This window comes from Astatotilapia calliptera, chromosome 20 (genome assembly GCF_964374335.1).
Source record: "Astatotilapia calliptera chromosome 20, fAstCal68.1, whole genome shotgun sequence".
In the NCBI taxonomy this organism is placed as follows: Eukaryota; Metazoa; Chordata; class Actinopteri; order Cichliformes; family Cichlidae; genus Astatotilapia; species Astatotilapia calliptera.
Window position 1 is genome coordinate 20,813,650 of NC_137441.1, and position 16,467 is coordinate 20,830,116.

General features: G+C 38.4%; 1 protein-coding gene across 1 annotated transcript; it reads left to right on the plus strand.

Moving 5' to 3' along the window:
• Nucleotides 1-446: 446 nt before the first annotated feature.
• slco4a1 (solute carrier organic anion transporter family, member 4A1) lies at nucleotides 447-16,202 on the plus strand. Its single transcript, XM_026154543.2, has 12 exons — nucleotides 447-793; nucleotides 2,319-3,422; nucleotides 5,009-5,099; nucleotides 5,943-6,064; nucleotides 6,213-6,324; nucleotides 7,844-7,998; nucleotides 10,352-10,622; nucleotides 12,392-12,542; nucleotides 13,898-14,073; nucleotides 14,439-14,503; nucleotides 14,608-14,756; nucleotides 15,533-16,202. Exons 2-12 carry the CDS (start codon nucleotides 2,591-2,593, stop codon nucleotides 15,701-15,703), a joined length of 2,295 nt encoding a protein of 764 aa, XP_026010328.1. The 5' UTR covers nucleotides 447-793; nucleotides 2,319-2,590; the 3' UTR covers nucleotides 15,704-16,202.
• The last annotated feature ends 265 nt before the right edge of the window (nucleotides 16,203-16,467 follow it).

Sequence of the window (16,467 nt, forward strand, 5' to 3'; positions counted from 1 at the left end):
TAATCAACTAAGTTGTATTGTGATAAAATTAAAAAACAAAACAAAACTGTAAACTATTCTGTGATGGGGAGTTTATCAGAATGTTTCGTGGCTGAAATAAGACAAATTGCCTGGTAGCAGCTGAGGCAGCACAGCACCTCTGCCTCAGATTCAGATAAGGTATTCGTTTTTAAGCTCCAATAGGTCTTAAAAACCTGGGTCTCTCCACCATTCAGTCTTAGAACTGAAGAAGCTCGGATGAAAGGTGAACTGTCTTCAAGAAGCATAAACAAGTCCAGTCACTTTTCTTTGGAAGCTCCTTAGATTACCATGACCTGGATGACTGAGAACCTACATAGACATAAAGTGAATAATAGCTTTGTGCACTTGTTAAAATAAAGAAAAACTATATAAAAAACACAAAAACTTGTTAACCAACATTCAAATATTATTTATAGCCACATTTGAAATGACTGTTTCTATATTTCTCCTTGCTCACAATTTTGCTGCTCATTGGTGAGCAGTAATTCAAAGGTGGACTATGTGGGCTGGTGACACTTCCCTCCTTTCCTCCCTGCAGGCTGCCTGCAGGACTCCAATCATGTGGGGCGGGGGTTGTTGTGTAGGAATTTGCTGTTGTAGTCCTTCAGTTATAAGAGGCTTTGAGAAATGGGCTTAGGACCTAGCATGGATATACCTCTCTGTAACTGTTCATCTTTATTTGCCGCTCTTATTCCATCTCTGTCAAATGTTTTCATTTTCCCAGATTAACAACTGTTAGCAGTCCTGTTGGCTGTTATATGAAGGAATAGAGGTAGGAGGGTAAACTGATTCTATTTATAATTTAATTTAATTTATATTTTAACTGCTTTGTGTGTGATACGTTGTAAATATTTTAAAGATTAAAAGGTGATTAAAAGGTGTTGGCAATAGAAATGTTTTGGGGTTTTTTAAAAAGATTTTTAGCGAGTATTTTAGAGATTTTTACAGTATTGGCATAGAGGGAAGTGCTCTCTTTTACATTTTTAGCACAGTTACATAACTGTATGTAGAAGTTTATGAACAAGGTGTTTTTGAACATTGCAACACAATTCTTCATTCTTGGTTGAGATCAGGGAAACACGTTTTCCTTTTCCATAGCGCTGGTACAGTGGTAAGTACAGTCACTACATAACGAGGAGGCTTTTGGTTTTACCAGTCATCATCTGAGGAGTTGGCAAGGATATTGAGTGTGTTTTTATTGCTCAATCAAATTTAGATTTAAAGAGTTCTCTTTCTATAAATCTTTTCACAACTTGAACAAAATGGCTTTTCATCTTTCACTTGTTAAGGCTGACGATACATAAAAGTGACACAATAATGACAACTTAGAAAGGTGGAGTAAACTTGTTGATGTGCTACTAAACCAACATTCAGAGGTTAGCATCATCAGATCATGCTCAGAAGCTATTCCTGCATTCAGTTAAACTCACTGTTCAGATGTTTCTAAGCTGCCACTCCAAAACGTACGATGGGTAAATCTTGGAGTCCAAGCTTTGAGTGGGAAAACTAACAAGAACTTTGCTTGTACTGCATGTATTTAATATGTCGACCAAACTGTTTTATTGTGCTGCGCCTTTTCTTATTTCTCAGTAAATCTCTTCTGTTTTGTTTATGCATCCAATTAAGCTCTATCACTGTCACTGTCAAATATGACCCCCTGAAGGTCAGTAAGGCTGCTTGTTTTGTGTTGTGACAAGTGGACATTGAGTTTCTAGTGTTCCACATTGTACTTCACAATGAAAGAAAGTAATATAAATAAATACATTACATCAGTTAAAATGAGCTTTCAGATTGCAATAATGGATCAAATACACACTTGTGTTGTTGTGTTGTTGTTATGCAACAAATAGACCTGCACAGTATTTTCATGATGGTGATTATGAAAGCTCTATTTGTGATTACTAGAGCAAAGTAACAATGCTTATGGTTCATTAGCAGTGTGCACTTTGAGGTTTTATGAGTTCTCTGTATGTGTAAGACTCTGAGATTGGGTGCAATGCTTGATACTAATGCTTCAATCGACTCACAGTTAGAGGAGTCTTTGTACCAGCATAATGTTAAAAGGCAAAACTGTTCTTTAAACAATGCGGTGGTAATGCCAGGAATTATTTAATGCCCATGTAGAGATATGTATGTATGTGTTTTTATACATTTGGTAAAATATGAAGCATCGGTCTAGGTCACAGTGTCTGTGGCCTGTACATAAATTCTAATGATGACTTCTTTATGCATTAAATCTTTACAAAAGTTGGTTGTTTCTTTATTTAATCTATCTAATTTTTCTTTTCTCTCCTCAGGATGCTATTACTCATCACAGTAACAAAGCCATCTTTACACCATATGCAACCTTGTGCAAATAAAAAGGAGCACACGAAGAGCCGTGGACACATGAGGTGCAAACTACAAAGCAAGAATAGATAATTTCCAAGAAGAACCTGGCCTTACCACAATATCTTCTTGACCCTTTATTACTTCAAATTTCCTTTTTTTGTTGTTGAGGTAATTGATTTATTGCCTCAGTTCATAGAATCCACTTCACAGGATCCTCACAGTGCCCCTCAGAGGGGCGATGCCTGTCTTGCTAAATGCCGATGCCTCTTTTAGCTCCAAACAGGAGCTCCTGGACCTGCAGGATTGTCCTCTCAGCAGAGGCCCCTCTTTGGACACCCCTAGTCCTGTGGATTCCCAGACAGGCAGCCCCATAGGCTCTGGTCTCAGAAACCCTGACAGTCCCATTACTAATGAGCCACTCATTTTCACCGGGGCGTCGGCACTCCCTGGGCCAATATATGGGGGGGAAACAAGACCTAATGCAGAGATTGGGCTAAAGTTAATCTCTACTAACACAGATCAGTTGTGTGGCTGGGGAGCTCTGGCCCCCAAAAGCATCCAAGTTTTCAACACTCCTCGGTGGGTGTTGTTCTTCCTTTGTGTGGCCTCTTTCCTCCAGGGGATGATAATCAATGGCTTCATTAACACAGTGATCACCTCAATCGAGCGACGCTTTGATCTGCGCAGCTACCAGGCTGGCCTCATCGCCAGTTCCTATGACATTGCTGCATGCGTCTGCCTGGCCTTTGTCAGTTACTTCGGCGGTACAGGTCACAAGCCCCGTTGGCTGGGATGGGGAGTACTTATCATGGCACTGGGTTCTCTGATGTTTGCCTTGCCTCACTTTACTACACCTCCCTACCAGGTCAGTTTACCCGAGCAAACAGGAATGTGCTCTACTAACCGTACCAGCCCGTGTCAGAACAAAGAGGCAGGAGGACTGTCCAGCTATCGCTTTGTGTTCATGCTTGGCCAGTTTTTGCATGGTATGGGCGCTACGCCTCTCTACACATTAGGGGTCACATACCTGGATGAGAATGTCAACTCCAACTATGCACCAGTTTATATAGGTGAGTCCTACTAGTAACAGTCACCAGAAATGGCAGCAAGCAGACTGTTCTTCTTTATCTGTTTTGTTTGCAGTTGATTATTTACTATAACCCTATTCATTTATTTATGATTGATGATAATTTATGCCAAAAAAAAAAAAAAAAACATACTGTTGTCACCTCTCTCATCTCATGCCAAGCATTTGACATTATAGTCCCTGAAAAAATAGTAAAGATGCAGCATTCCTGGGATTACCCCAGAAAGTCATTCATCAGTTAAATAATAGCTTCAACTGTTAGGTAGTGGGGATAACTATTAATTACAATAGTAAAGCAGTAGTAGCAGTAGTAGCTTACCAGAAACTAAAATGTAATGTACCATACCTACATTTTATATTTCAGTGGCCAGCTTATTCATTTAGACAGGTGCTTATTCCTATCTGTGGGGGGTGGGGGGGGGACGGACGACATGCGAGTTCATGCCAAGATGAGTGCCGAGACGTTTTTCTAGAGAGACTTGGTCATTTTAGAAATATGGGACTGAAGTTGTGATAATAAATTGATTATTTAATAGATATATTAAACCATCAAAATTTGAGAATTTATAAAAATTCAAACCACTACTCTCTCTGAAAAAATATTTGAATAATTTATTAGCTTATTAACTGATTGGTTGTTGTTTAGTTTTTTTTTCATAAATGAATCAACTGATTAAACATCAAATCACAATGATATATGTTCCATCAGTTGTGCAGCTCTATGTTGATCTTCCATCATCTTTGTTAAACTGATGACTCTTTGTTAAATTCCCGCATTTTTTAAATGATACAAGGTTTAAGGCCATAGTTGTGCTGATTCATGTGCTGCTTGGCTCATTTTGTCAGCTGGACAGTGATAACTCTCTCTGAAGATTAATTATTTTGACAGAGCTTTGATTAAATAGAATAGTGAGAATGCATATGCAAACAGCAGGCACTGAACACAATCCCAGCTGTGTCTTTTAGCAATAATTCTTTTGCAGGTGCAGGCTCAAATATATCTATTTGTTTAGCTCAATGTAAATGTAGACTTTTGTTTGAGCATCACATGCTAATGCAGGTGCATGAACAGATATATACTCTCACGGTTACAGCACGACTTCTTTCACCAGCTGTCTACCTTCTTTTATCAGTCTCTGTCCCTCTTCCACAGAATAATTTTATTACCAGCAACCATCCAGTATAATCTCTATTAAGAAGGAACTGGATATAGATAAAAGGGCTTGTTTGGTAAACGCAGCTAATGTGCCCCAAATGTACATATTGAGCACTGTCATTGTCTGATGCCATCTACTGCAAGTCTTGTAAATTTGACCCTCTAGGCTCCTGTCATGACCCCTTTTCAGCATTTAGCTATCATTCTCTTTCAAATAACAGCAGAGCACATTGCTTTTATGAAAACACACAAACACAACAGGAAATTTTCTAGATGCAGAGCCCATATAAAGAACAATGGCCCTTTTAACCTGTAGGACAGGAAGACTAAGTAGGAAACAGGAGGTAGACGCTGGAGTCATTGTACTGACACACCCTTGCTCTGTGTCTATGGTCTTCCCCCCCTCCCCTTAGGGATCTTCTACACAGCAGCCATTGTGGGTCCAGCAGCCGGTTACCTGCTGGGTGGTTACTTCCTCAACATGTACACTGAGATCCATCTAACGTGAGTCTGCTTTGGTTGGTACCATGGACAAGGATAACTGACTCAAAAAGAAATGAGATCAGTATAATAGAATAGAACTGAGTCGGGGCACTGCTATGGCTTACCTCACATAGGCCTGCAAGGGCCTGGGTTCTAGTCTACAGGGCAAGACTAGGGAGAGTGCCCCTTATCCTCTCACCTAGTTACCTTACTGTCATTTCCAATACATAAATAAAGGCTAAAATGGCCAAAATAATGATTTAGAAAACCACTGACTAGAATGCAATGCACTAAAACCAATTACAGATTACTAAACTGGGAATAAACAAAAGCTGACATGCAGAATGTGGAATAGAGTCAAATATTGTGATATGAAATAGACAATGGGAGAATGTAGAATAAAAATATACACAATAGAACAATACTGTCTCATTACAAGATGTTTTAGAGATCTGCCTCTTTAAAGGTCAAGTGGTTCATTCCTGCCTGTGCATATCTCTCATACAACTCCTCCAGCTAATGCACAAGTGCGCACTGCAGCAGTTGCACACCTTTATTGCAGATCCTCTACAGAGAAAATAAGAAACGTTTTACAGTTTGATAAGAGAGGCATCTCAGTTTCAACCATATATATTTAATTAGTGTTATATACTGGGAATGTTATATTTTAGCTGTTTGTATATATTAGAGCTATTTTGTTATATTTTGTAACTTTGTAATATATTGTATTATTTAATTTAGTTTAGTCAGGTACTATTCTTACTGTCTTGGAGCAACTGTGAGCACATAATTTATCGGGTATCAATACAATATTCTGATTCTGATTCTATAAATGTGTTTAATCATATGTGCGTGATGTTCCAGGCCTGAGATGACGCCAGAGAACCCTCACTGGGTTGGGGCTTGGTGGATTGGCTTTTTAGCAGGAGGAGCAGCCGCTCTGCTGGTGGCATTTCCCATCCTGGGCTACCCACGGCAACTACCAGGTGCCAGCAAAGGCCATGGCCAGTCTTCTTTATAACAGCGAGGGCATTAAAAAAAACACTGACTAATACATTAGGTGGTACTCTGGTATGTAAAATACCATATATTTTCGAAACAGCCTCACTCTTACTTTTCTGTGTCTTCCTGCAGGCTCTCAGGAGTATGTGACCATGCGTGTGTCTGAGGCCCACCAGCTTAAGGATGGAAGCCACACCACTGCCTCAGACCCTCAGTTTGGCAAATCAGTTAAAGACATGCCAAGGTAGAGAGCTTCAAGAAATAAATGCTTTCACGACCTCGTCTAGTTTCTATTTTAAATTGCATTTTATTACTTTGTACAGTTTGCTTCATTGTTTTGTTTTTTATCTTTTATGTTGAGCACATTGAGTTTATGTGTAATGAAAAATGCTGTATGAATAATTTCCATTGCCATTTTTCATGCTGATGAATCTGCTGCATGCATATTACTGGATCTCACTGCTGCATTTGATGCATTTAACCACAAGATCTCACTTGCCTCATCATCCGGAGTAATGTATTGGTATTTTTAGTACTACCCTGAGCTGTACGTTTCCATCACCATTGGTAACTATTCTTCTAACACTGCTTCACTGACCTGTGACATGCTTTACCTCTGGGTCCACTTCTGTATTACAGCTTCCCACTTTTACACTGATGACGCCCAAATATACTAACCACTTAAATAAATAACTGTTCACTATTACAAACCTCTACCAAGGCTAAAACCTCTGTCCTCACAGTGCTGTGATTAAGAAGCAGGATCCCGAAGGATATCTGTATCTTGATTAGTTTGTTTCACTTAGGAATGTACTGATCAGCACTAAGATTAATAATTTCTAAGCGACCCCTGGTACAGAAAAAAGAATATTGCAAATGCATCCATAACCTCTAGCTTAATCATCCTGATAAACAAACAAATCCCATTTGGGAATGGTGGTTCTAAATGGCTAAAAACTAATAACTAGACTGTTAAAAGGATTAATGTAAAATCTGTTTTGTTGCTGCAAAGAGCCTCCACTTTTTTCCAATGCAAACTATTGTTTGCATCTCCTTGTTTCTTTACATGAAAAGTGGCTAGTTGGCTTAACAAAAGAACCATGCGTTAGATAAATCAGAAACATATTGTTTTCTTTAGAGAATACAGATTAATTAGTTTTAGTTTTTAGTTTGTTACATGTAGCAATTATTACTTTTAATGAAGCCTGCAGTGCTTTCAACCTAAGCCCCATGTTGCTGTTCTGGGAGACAGACATCTCAAACCACATGTGGGCTCTCTTACCATTGGTACTGGTTTTACTGCTGTTTCTCATTGGCATTATGTAGCTCAGGTTTATCAGTGTGGCTTATGCAAGGATTAGTTCACCATGCAAATTCACCTCTAAAATGTCACAGAAAACCTTAATGTTAATAAGTTTACTGTCATCCTAAAGCAACGACAGGCAGCTATGAATGCAGAACAGCACAAATGAGTGACAGTATTGCTCCTTTCCATTTCACAACCATATATACTATGAGCTTACTGTGATCGCATCTATTACTCTGTCTCTGTGGAGATTACAGAGAGTTACATGATACGTTATGTAACTTGATTATATGTCTTTGGATTTACAGCAGTGTGTATCTGCTCTATATTAAGAACATCTTGCGATTAGAGCAGGGTGCATTAATGAAAAAGGAAGCTCAGGTTTGTTCAGTCACAGTGGCTTCACACATCGATGCCCCCTGACTCTCACCCTCTCTCTCTTACTGTGTATTTCCAGATCTGTGCTGCTTCTCCTAAAAAATCCCACCTTCCTGTTCCTGTGCTTGGCTGGGGCTACTGAGGCCACCCTCATTGCTGGCATGTCCACTTTTGGTCCAAAGTTCTTGGAATCACAGTTCAGTCTCAGTGCATCAGAGGCTGCCACATGGTTTGGTGAGTGAAAAGTAAAGAGGCCCATCACATGGGCAACTTTCGCTATGCATTTAACTCATTTTATTACTTTATTTATTGAACCTTAGAAAATCTTCACAACAGCTTGTGAAATAACACTGATCTAAAAGAGAGGATCTATTTTTTTGTGAAAATTTGAAATTTTAGGTGCTTTTGTTCAATCATAGACCGTTCCCTTAGTGCCTCCTATGCTGGTGATTTCTTACTAGCAGGTTATACATAAACTGCTAGTAAGAGAGGATACTAGATAATCATAGTCTAGAAGGTCAACAAATGCAGCACAACCTCTACATGAATACAAAATGAATACAAAAAAATCCAAAATATCATATAGGTCAGATAGTAGTTTATGCTAGTAACAATGTTAAAGAGAAACAAGGAACAATACTGTTCTACTGAATGTAATATGCTAGGCTAAAGAGCAATTTGACAATAAAGGGAAAACTACTGTCACCTGCTGTAGAATGATAGAATGATATCATGGAGGGATCGTTTGGTTTTGGCGATCAAATCCAATCTTACCTTTGGGAAATGTTAGCTAACATTAGCACCTCTGCTGAAACTATAACTGCAAGTTTCTCACGAAGTAAAATACTGAATTTAGTAAACAAGGTCAGCTATTAATTCTAGATTTAATCTCATAATTTAATAAGCCATTTGTAATTACTTTGAGTATCTTTCTTGGCAAACTCATATCTGAATATAAAAGCTGCATATTTTTCATTCTACTTTTAAATTACTGCAGAATGTGATTCAGAATATTAATCACGTAATATAAAATGGTATGATACTCACGGTGTATGATTCACAGGTCAAAATGTAGAACACTTACTGTCTATAGTACAGGGCAGTTAGCCAACTAGTTATTAATTACCTAGTAAACCTGTGTCAGCATTGGTAGCTTTCCAACATTCAAGTCAACTGTATTGTCAGGGTTTAAAGTAGGTCAGAATGATCCAGAAGGGCGTTCCAGCATCCAAACAGCCTAACAAATGTCACCAAACACATCAATAGTTTTTGTGTAGTTTGTCACATAATGTGTCTTGGAGATAACTGTATAGTTGTTGTATCTCCCAGGTAGAAAAAAAACAATTCTGAAAGGTCGTACAAACCAAATTGATGTATATGATTTTGTGTTATTCAAAGGTGCATGAAAATACCAGACAAACTAATTACTGCCAAAGTTTACAGTGATGCACTGTGGTGGACTGGTTGCATCTAGGGCACAGGTGTCGAACTCCAGGCCTCGAGGGCCAGTGTCCTGCAGGTTTTAGATGTGTCCTTGATCCAACACAGCTGATTTAAATGGCTAAATTACTTCCTCAACATGTGTTGAAGTTCTCCAGAAGCCTGGTAATGAACTAATCATGTGATTCAGGTGTGTTGACCCAGGGTGATATCTGAAACCTGCAGGACACCGGCCCTCGAGGCCTGGAGTTCGACACCCCTGATCTAGGGTGTTGTCGCTGGCTGACATCAAGGTTAGAAGACATCAATTGATGATGCTGATTTGATTCACTTACCATTTCTCCCTTTTTGTAATATCTGGAAATCGGCCACAAAGCTAGTGAAAGATCTCTTTAGATCTAGTTGAATTCAGTTGACTAAATCCACGTAGACCCCTGACTATGGAAATTGCAGCACAGGTCAGCTGATCACAGTCTGCACACCCTTTTGTCAGTGCCACCGTTTCACTATTTTGCTGCTATCCTCAGTCACAAATCCACCCTGATACTCATCTCCACCTACTCCACGCTGCTTGCTCTTTCCTTTTCACTTCTCTTTTCCACTGTTTGTTGCTTTGGTTGGTTGACCCCAGACATTTAAATGAATCTGTTTACTGCTGCTTACTGCTATTCATTGATCATCATCAGCATTACTGCAGTTTTGCACATCACCTGCTCTGCACATTGTTCCTGAAAACTGGTACTCGCACACTTCTTCTTCACTTTTCTGGCATCCTGTCACTCTCCAGTATTGCGTTAAACAATCTAATAAAAAAGTCCACTGCTTTCTCTCCTTCATATCTGCATACCTCCACAGGCTGCCTTTCCACTCAACCTCTTCATAGCTGCCCTCACTACCTCTTTACTAATCCCGGGCTGTCAATGCTTATCATCAATCAGTTTTCCTCCACAACGAGCAGCACAACATGATCACATTTCTCCCTGATACCCCCAAAAAACTACAGATGACATAAATATTACATGGTTCATGGTTTGGGATCATTTTATGCCTCTTTAAGTCTGGAGGTCTTGCTCCTCTTTTGGACAGATGGGACTCTTTCATATATCAACAACATTGATCCGTTATGCTTTTATTCTTTTTCTCTCAGGATATATGGTGGTACCAGCAGGAGGTGGGGGCACCTTCTTGGGTGGCTACATTGTAAAGAAGTTGAACCTGCGGTGTCGAGGTATCATCCGCTTCTGCATGATGTGTGCCATGGTCAGTCTGCTCGCCATCTTCATCTTTGTCATCCACTGCCCCAATGTGCCCATGGCTGGTGTCACAGTGCCTTACCAGTCTGGTCTGAAGACTAAACAGCAACTGGACCTGTACAAAAATGTGTATGACAGCCCAAGTAAACTGTACCTCAGAAACAGGTAAGCTGTGTATAGAACTCGTTATTTTAGTTATGATTTCTTTAAGTTAAATTGGTTCTGACTGTTGTTAGTTTTATTCTACAAGAGGTTAATGTACCTGTCTGTCAGATCTGACCAGGTAAGTTTTACATTCAGCTCACAGTCTCTGTGCTAGGTAATGTTTTCTCTGAAGTTCCTCCCTCGTGGTTCCTCTTTACTGCTGTCATGTGAACACAAGCCAGAAAATACCAAATTAATTATATCTGGCCAGAAATTACTTTGGACTTTAAGTCACACTTGAAGTATTGGTGCACTGTGGTAAATTGTGTTCACTGTCATGTTATAGCTTCAAATGAGCAGAAAAGTTTTATATCAGTGTAAATGTAAACAGGGACTTTGTTTGTGTTGAGCTGCAGTGCAGTGGAATAAGCCAGCTACCCTTTAGATTTAAGAAGGAAACAAAAATTGCTACCTTAAAATAAAAGGCTGTTATATAGTATTACTGCTTTTAATAAATATTAAATTATTAAATATTAACAAAAGCATTTAATATAATATTAAATGTTACGATAAATCCATAAAACTTCCCCCTCCCACCCCTAACCAGTCATGGCAGATGGTTCCCCCTCCTTGAGCCTGTTTCTGCTGGAGGTTTCTTCCTGTTAAAAGGGAGATTTTCCCTTCCTGCTTAATGGAGTGCTTGCTCCTAGGGCGTCATCTGATGGGGTTTCCTCTCTTTTTTTGCAGGGATTCACCTTCCTTGAGGCAACTGTTGCTATGATTTGCAACTATATAAATAAAATTGAATTGAAATTGAATTAAATATAAATCCAATCATATTTCATTTGGATATCTTTTACCACAATGTTTCTCAGTGCCACACCATCCAGCCATATCTGAGATTATTTTAGATGTTCTTGCACTTGCTGCCTACTCACCCAGTGAATATAAGTATTGCTTTAGTTCCAGGAAAGTAAGATACCTTTGCAAAGCATTGGGATATTGTCCACAGACATTCTGATAGGCCTTTTTAAAAAAATCCAAGTCCAACCATTATAATCACTGATCTGAATGAGAAGGATGTCAGGCAGATACATTAGAATGATTATCTTCTTTGTCCCTTGATTGCCAAGACTTAGGAGAACAGTTTAATCAAAAGTAAAATTACATTTTCTGATTGCAAAGTGTTCTTAGGTTCAGGTTAACTCCAATGATGACTCTGAACTTATAGGGTTAATTAGATTGGGGATTTGTGCTTTACCACTTAGGATGTATTGTACTCTGCAGATGGACACAAGGCCAAGACTAATGTACCCTGGGCATGTGTGCGGCTTCAGTACATGCAGAAACACTAGTTGTAGTTAACAGTTTCTTTTTACTTAATCTCCACACACCCATTTATCAATGGGCACATTGCTCCTGTAAGCGAGCTTTCTTCTCACTGGCCTTGACAGAATGTTTGATCAGCAGATTGGAAGTCTTCTGTGCTTGCAGACAGAGCTGTTTATATGACATTTATCCTCTTACATAGAACAAAAAGTAGAACAACAATCTGAAACCAAGAGTTTAGAAAACGTTTAGACTTTGTGGCTTTCTCTTTTGGCTCCGTGTAAGGAAAAACTTTGCAATTTAACTTGCTTTGTTTATTGTGAGCATCAATCACTGGAACAGTAATCAGTGGTTCATTCTAATACTGAGCTCTAGTGATGTATCCTCATCAGTTCTATCACGCTCTCCCCTCATTTGTTTCCTCTCATTTCTGTCCTTCTTTCTCTCCCTCCTAACTGCAGCTCTTCCTTAGATGTGGGCTGTAATGCAGGCTGTAGTTGTGTCAGAGAGCTCTACAACCCAGTGTGTGGGGCAGACGGTGTGATGTATTACTCCCCTTGCCATGCTGGCTGCACCTCCATTAACCACACCCAACTCTCAACGGGCAAACAGGTATCGCTCACACTTTGCTCACAGGGGAAATTACACCATATTTTTTAGACAGATTGGGAAATAGCAGAAAGCCTGAGCTTTTACAGGGGATGGCTTTGTGATACACATGTGTCTGATAAGCTAAAATCTTTTCTTTTGCAGAAATGATGCAATCTGACTGTTTTGAAATATTGAGTTATTTTACAATTATTTCAAACTCAGGAGCAGAAAAATGCACAATCCTCTGTGGCTCACTTTCATTGATACATTTTAGAATAAAAGCTGAATTTTGCAGCAGAGCCACTTACTGCAGTGCAAAAAGTGCATTTTATTGACAGAGATGCAAAAAAAATATTGCAAATATGAAATTATGTACAATGTTTAGGATTATATCATATCTTCGAAGAGACTTAAAAGAGAATAACTGCATACTGATTACATGGATAGATACAAGATTTTATATACTTCATAATATATTTATAAATGATTATTCTGATTTTTATGATAAAAATTCTCTGCTGTTTAGTCAAATCCACTGGTGTCCCAGAGATGTGCACAAGATGCTCTTTAGTGTTCCTGTGATGCAACAGTTAAAAGGGTTCCAACTTGTTATATTTTTACTCAAACCACAATCTTTCTCTGAACTAATCAAAGTAACTTTGGTGCCTAAGCCTAACCAATATCCACCTGCCTACAAAAAGAACCTTAACATTATACTTTACCTAACCTTGGTTTGTGTGCTATCAGCAGTCAGATAGGTGTTTGAATGATAGAGTAAATATAAGGTTTTATTTACCTAAAGTAATACATCAGAAGATATCCCAAAAAGAAAGAGAAGACAGGCCGGGTGTTGATAGAAGCAAAGATTGTCCAGTTCCTACCAGGGACCTACAAGACAACATAGAGGGGACACACAAAGGGAAACAATGTCACAATGTGCTCTTTAAGAGTCAGTTCCAACCTTAAAATAACAATACAGATAAAGTTAACGAAAACTACAAAATCACACCTGAGCAATGCATGTGACCAGTTTCTCCATACAGGGTGTGTCTTAAAGCCATCATCACCTACAAAGGCTTATGTATGAAGTATTAAATACATAGTAGTAAGCATGTTCATGGACTGTGTCCATTCTCATTATTACACACATATATTAATTTATGGACATCTATATGGTTTGATTTCTTGCATGTGTAATTTGGTTGGGTTGTTATCAACATTTGGGGAGAATTTCATGTCAATATTATGTTTAGAAATTAACTTAGAAAACTGGCAACGTGTTCAATAACTATATAGCCCACTGTATGTAGAGACTGAAGTGTGTTTCAGTAGTTATACATTATACATTTATATCTGGCTTATGTTTTCGCCTCTAGGTGTACTCTGGATGTAGCTGTGTGGTGGGTAATGTGTCATGGGATGAGGAAGGCTTTGCTCTGGCAGGGAAGTGTGGCAGCTCTTGCCATCACATGCCAGCCTTCCTCTCCTTGCTTTTCATCATTATCAGCTTCACCTTCCTTTGTAGCATCCCAGCACTCACTGCCACACTCAGGTAGGTGGCCACACTTAAACCTCTGAATGTACTAAATATGTATCACACTCTGTTTCATTTATTAATGTCATTCATTTGAGCTCTAAGCTTCAAAGTATTTCTTAAACTGTCTATCTTTAACAAAATTCTAGTATAATTTGAATTGGTGAATAAAATAAACAATACATTTTTAATAATACATTTAAGCACCTTGAGACACTCTATAAATAAAATTGATAATTAATAAATTATTGTATTATTTGTTTAGTTCAGTGTGCTACTGTTATTATTCTCTCTAAGCAACTCTAACCACATAATTTCCTTAGCGATTAATAAAGTATTCTGTTTCTGATTCTAATATGTCTGGCTAACCCTGCCCTCCATAGGTGTGTACCTGACAGTCAGAGATCCTTTGGACTTGGTATCCAGTGGATTGTAGTGCGCACACTTGGTAGGCCAAGTGCATTCTTTATTTAGATTAACTTTTACACAGATGCCCATGCAAAATCAAAATGCTTTATGTTCTGCCATTTTGTCTCTTTTTTCTTCTCGCAGGTGGTATTCCAGGACCCATAGCCTTTGGCTCAGTGATTGACCTATCCTGCTTAATGTGGCAGGATAAGTGTGGCGAGCAGGGATCCTGCTACCTTTATCACAATTCAGCCATGAGCCAGTACACACTAGTAGCTGGAATCCTCTATAAGGTATTAATGATTCATAGGCGAACAGGTTGTTTGACGGATTTTTTTCACTCCCAAATGTCTTTTAACCGTTTATCTTTTTATAGTGTTTTTTTTTTTAAATGAAATATAAAACCAGATAGGGTTACTAAATATTTTCCAAGATAACCAAGTAGCTAAGTTTAAAACAAACATACTTTGCATGCAATACTATTCATAACAGTTTCTATTTTTCAATCAATCAAAATCACTAACAGGATATTAATAGGTATTGGCCTTGACAAGTTCAAATACATTGTAAGCAACACTTACTGCGTGATTTAATAAGTGAATCTATGTATATGTATTCCACCCAATTCCTGTTTTTTAAAGTCTTTAAATATGTATGCTGCAGAATCATCCTCTTAAATAAAGAAAAAGAACAGTTTAAAGAAATCATTAAAAGGCCACATTTTCCTTGACATTCATAGCCATGAGTGTATATAAACCTCTGACTATACCAACATTAGCATTTCAGTGTTCTCAGTTTTGTTTTTGTTTGTTTTTTAGTTTAATTAATATTCTTAATTTTTTGCTTTGTCCACTCATTTTATTGGCACAGAGGAGGCATAGCAGACAATTCTTTAGTGATTAGTGTAATATTTTGTTAAACGTCTTCAATTAAAATGATATCACTTTACTATGCTATAGCAAATTTTTTGACATTCCAGTGACCGACTGTATGTCAGTAACTTTGAATTAGTTGTGCAAATTTGTCATATTTTGATCTCTTTCACATCTTTATTCCTCCTCTGTTTCAGGTTTTGGGGACCATCTTTTTCCTGGTAGCCAGTATCCTGTACCAGCCTCCCCCAGAGTCACCACAAAGCAGCTGCGAGAACACCGACCATAGCATGGAACACTTGAGCGACCTTCCTGTCAAAGATCTCCCTGAGGACGGCGTTATTGTCAACCTGCATGCCAGGCTATGATGGCAGGGATCATCTTGTGTATGTGTATGTAACAAACACCCCCAGAATGCCTTCATGCACACACAAAAAACACCTTGACTTACAATGGCACGTGATGACGTCTAACATGCTGCTATCTTGACAGAAAACCCTGCTATGAACGCGTGGGTGTGAGTGTTTCGTAGCAGGGCCAAGCCACACAGGTTTTTATGTAGTTTTTTATGTACTAAAATTCTACAGATCTCTATAATCAGTTCAATTGACTCCATACAGTGTGAGGTTCATGACATTTGTGTTTCATAATTCAATAATCCTCAAGAACCAATGAAACACCTCAGACCTTTGTGGTATACAAAGCGTTTACAGTATGAACAAAAAAAAAGCATTTATACCGGTCGGTTATTTTCCACATTACTGGAACAAAATTACATTTTTTTTTTTTTTTCCTACAGACAAAGCAATGGCATGTTATACTCTACGAGATCCCACAGCCAGTATTAATAAAACCAAATTAACTTCATATTGCTTGAGTCATTTAAAGCCAAAAGTAGTAAAAGGCTCATACCTACACTCACTTTTTAGACATTCAAAAGGGAAATATTGCCTTATTTTTCTCATCAATCTTCACTCAGTATCCCACATTAACAAATGCACAACACATTTTTGATGTTTTGAAATGTAAGACTATTTAGAACCTTAATTCTTTACTTCAATGAACTTCTTAAAGATTAAATACAGCCTCCAGTCTTCTTAGGTAAATCTCTTCTGGTTTTGGATACTTGGAT

What these genes read in the sequence shown, in the direction of transcription:
- slco4a1 (XM_026154543.2), top strand. Translation starts at nt 2,591, where the DNA reads ATGCCTGTCTTGCTAAATGCCGATGCCTCTTTTAGCTCCAAACAGGAG. An exon ending in GCACTCACTGCCACACTCAG is followed by an intron (nt 14,074 to 14,438) that starts GTAGGTGGCCAC and finishes TGCCCTCCATAG; the next exon opens with GTGTGTACCTGACAGTCAGA. An exon ending in TAGCTGGAATCCTCTATAAG is followed by an intron (nt 14,757 to 15,532) that starts GTATTAATGATT and finishes CCTCTGTTTCAG; the next exon opens with GTTTTGGGGACCATCTTTTT.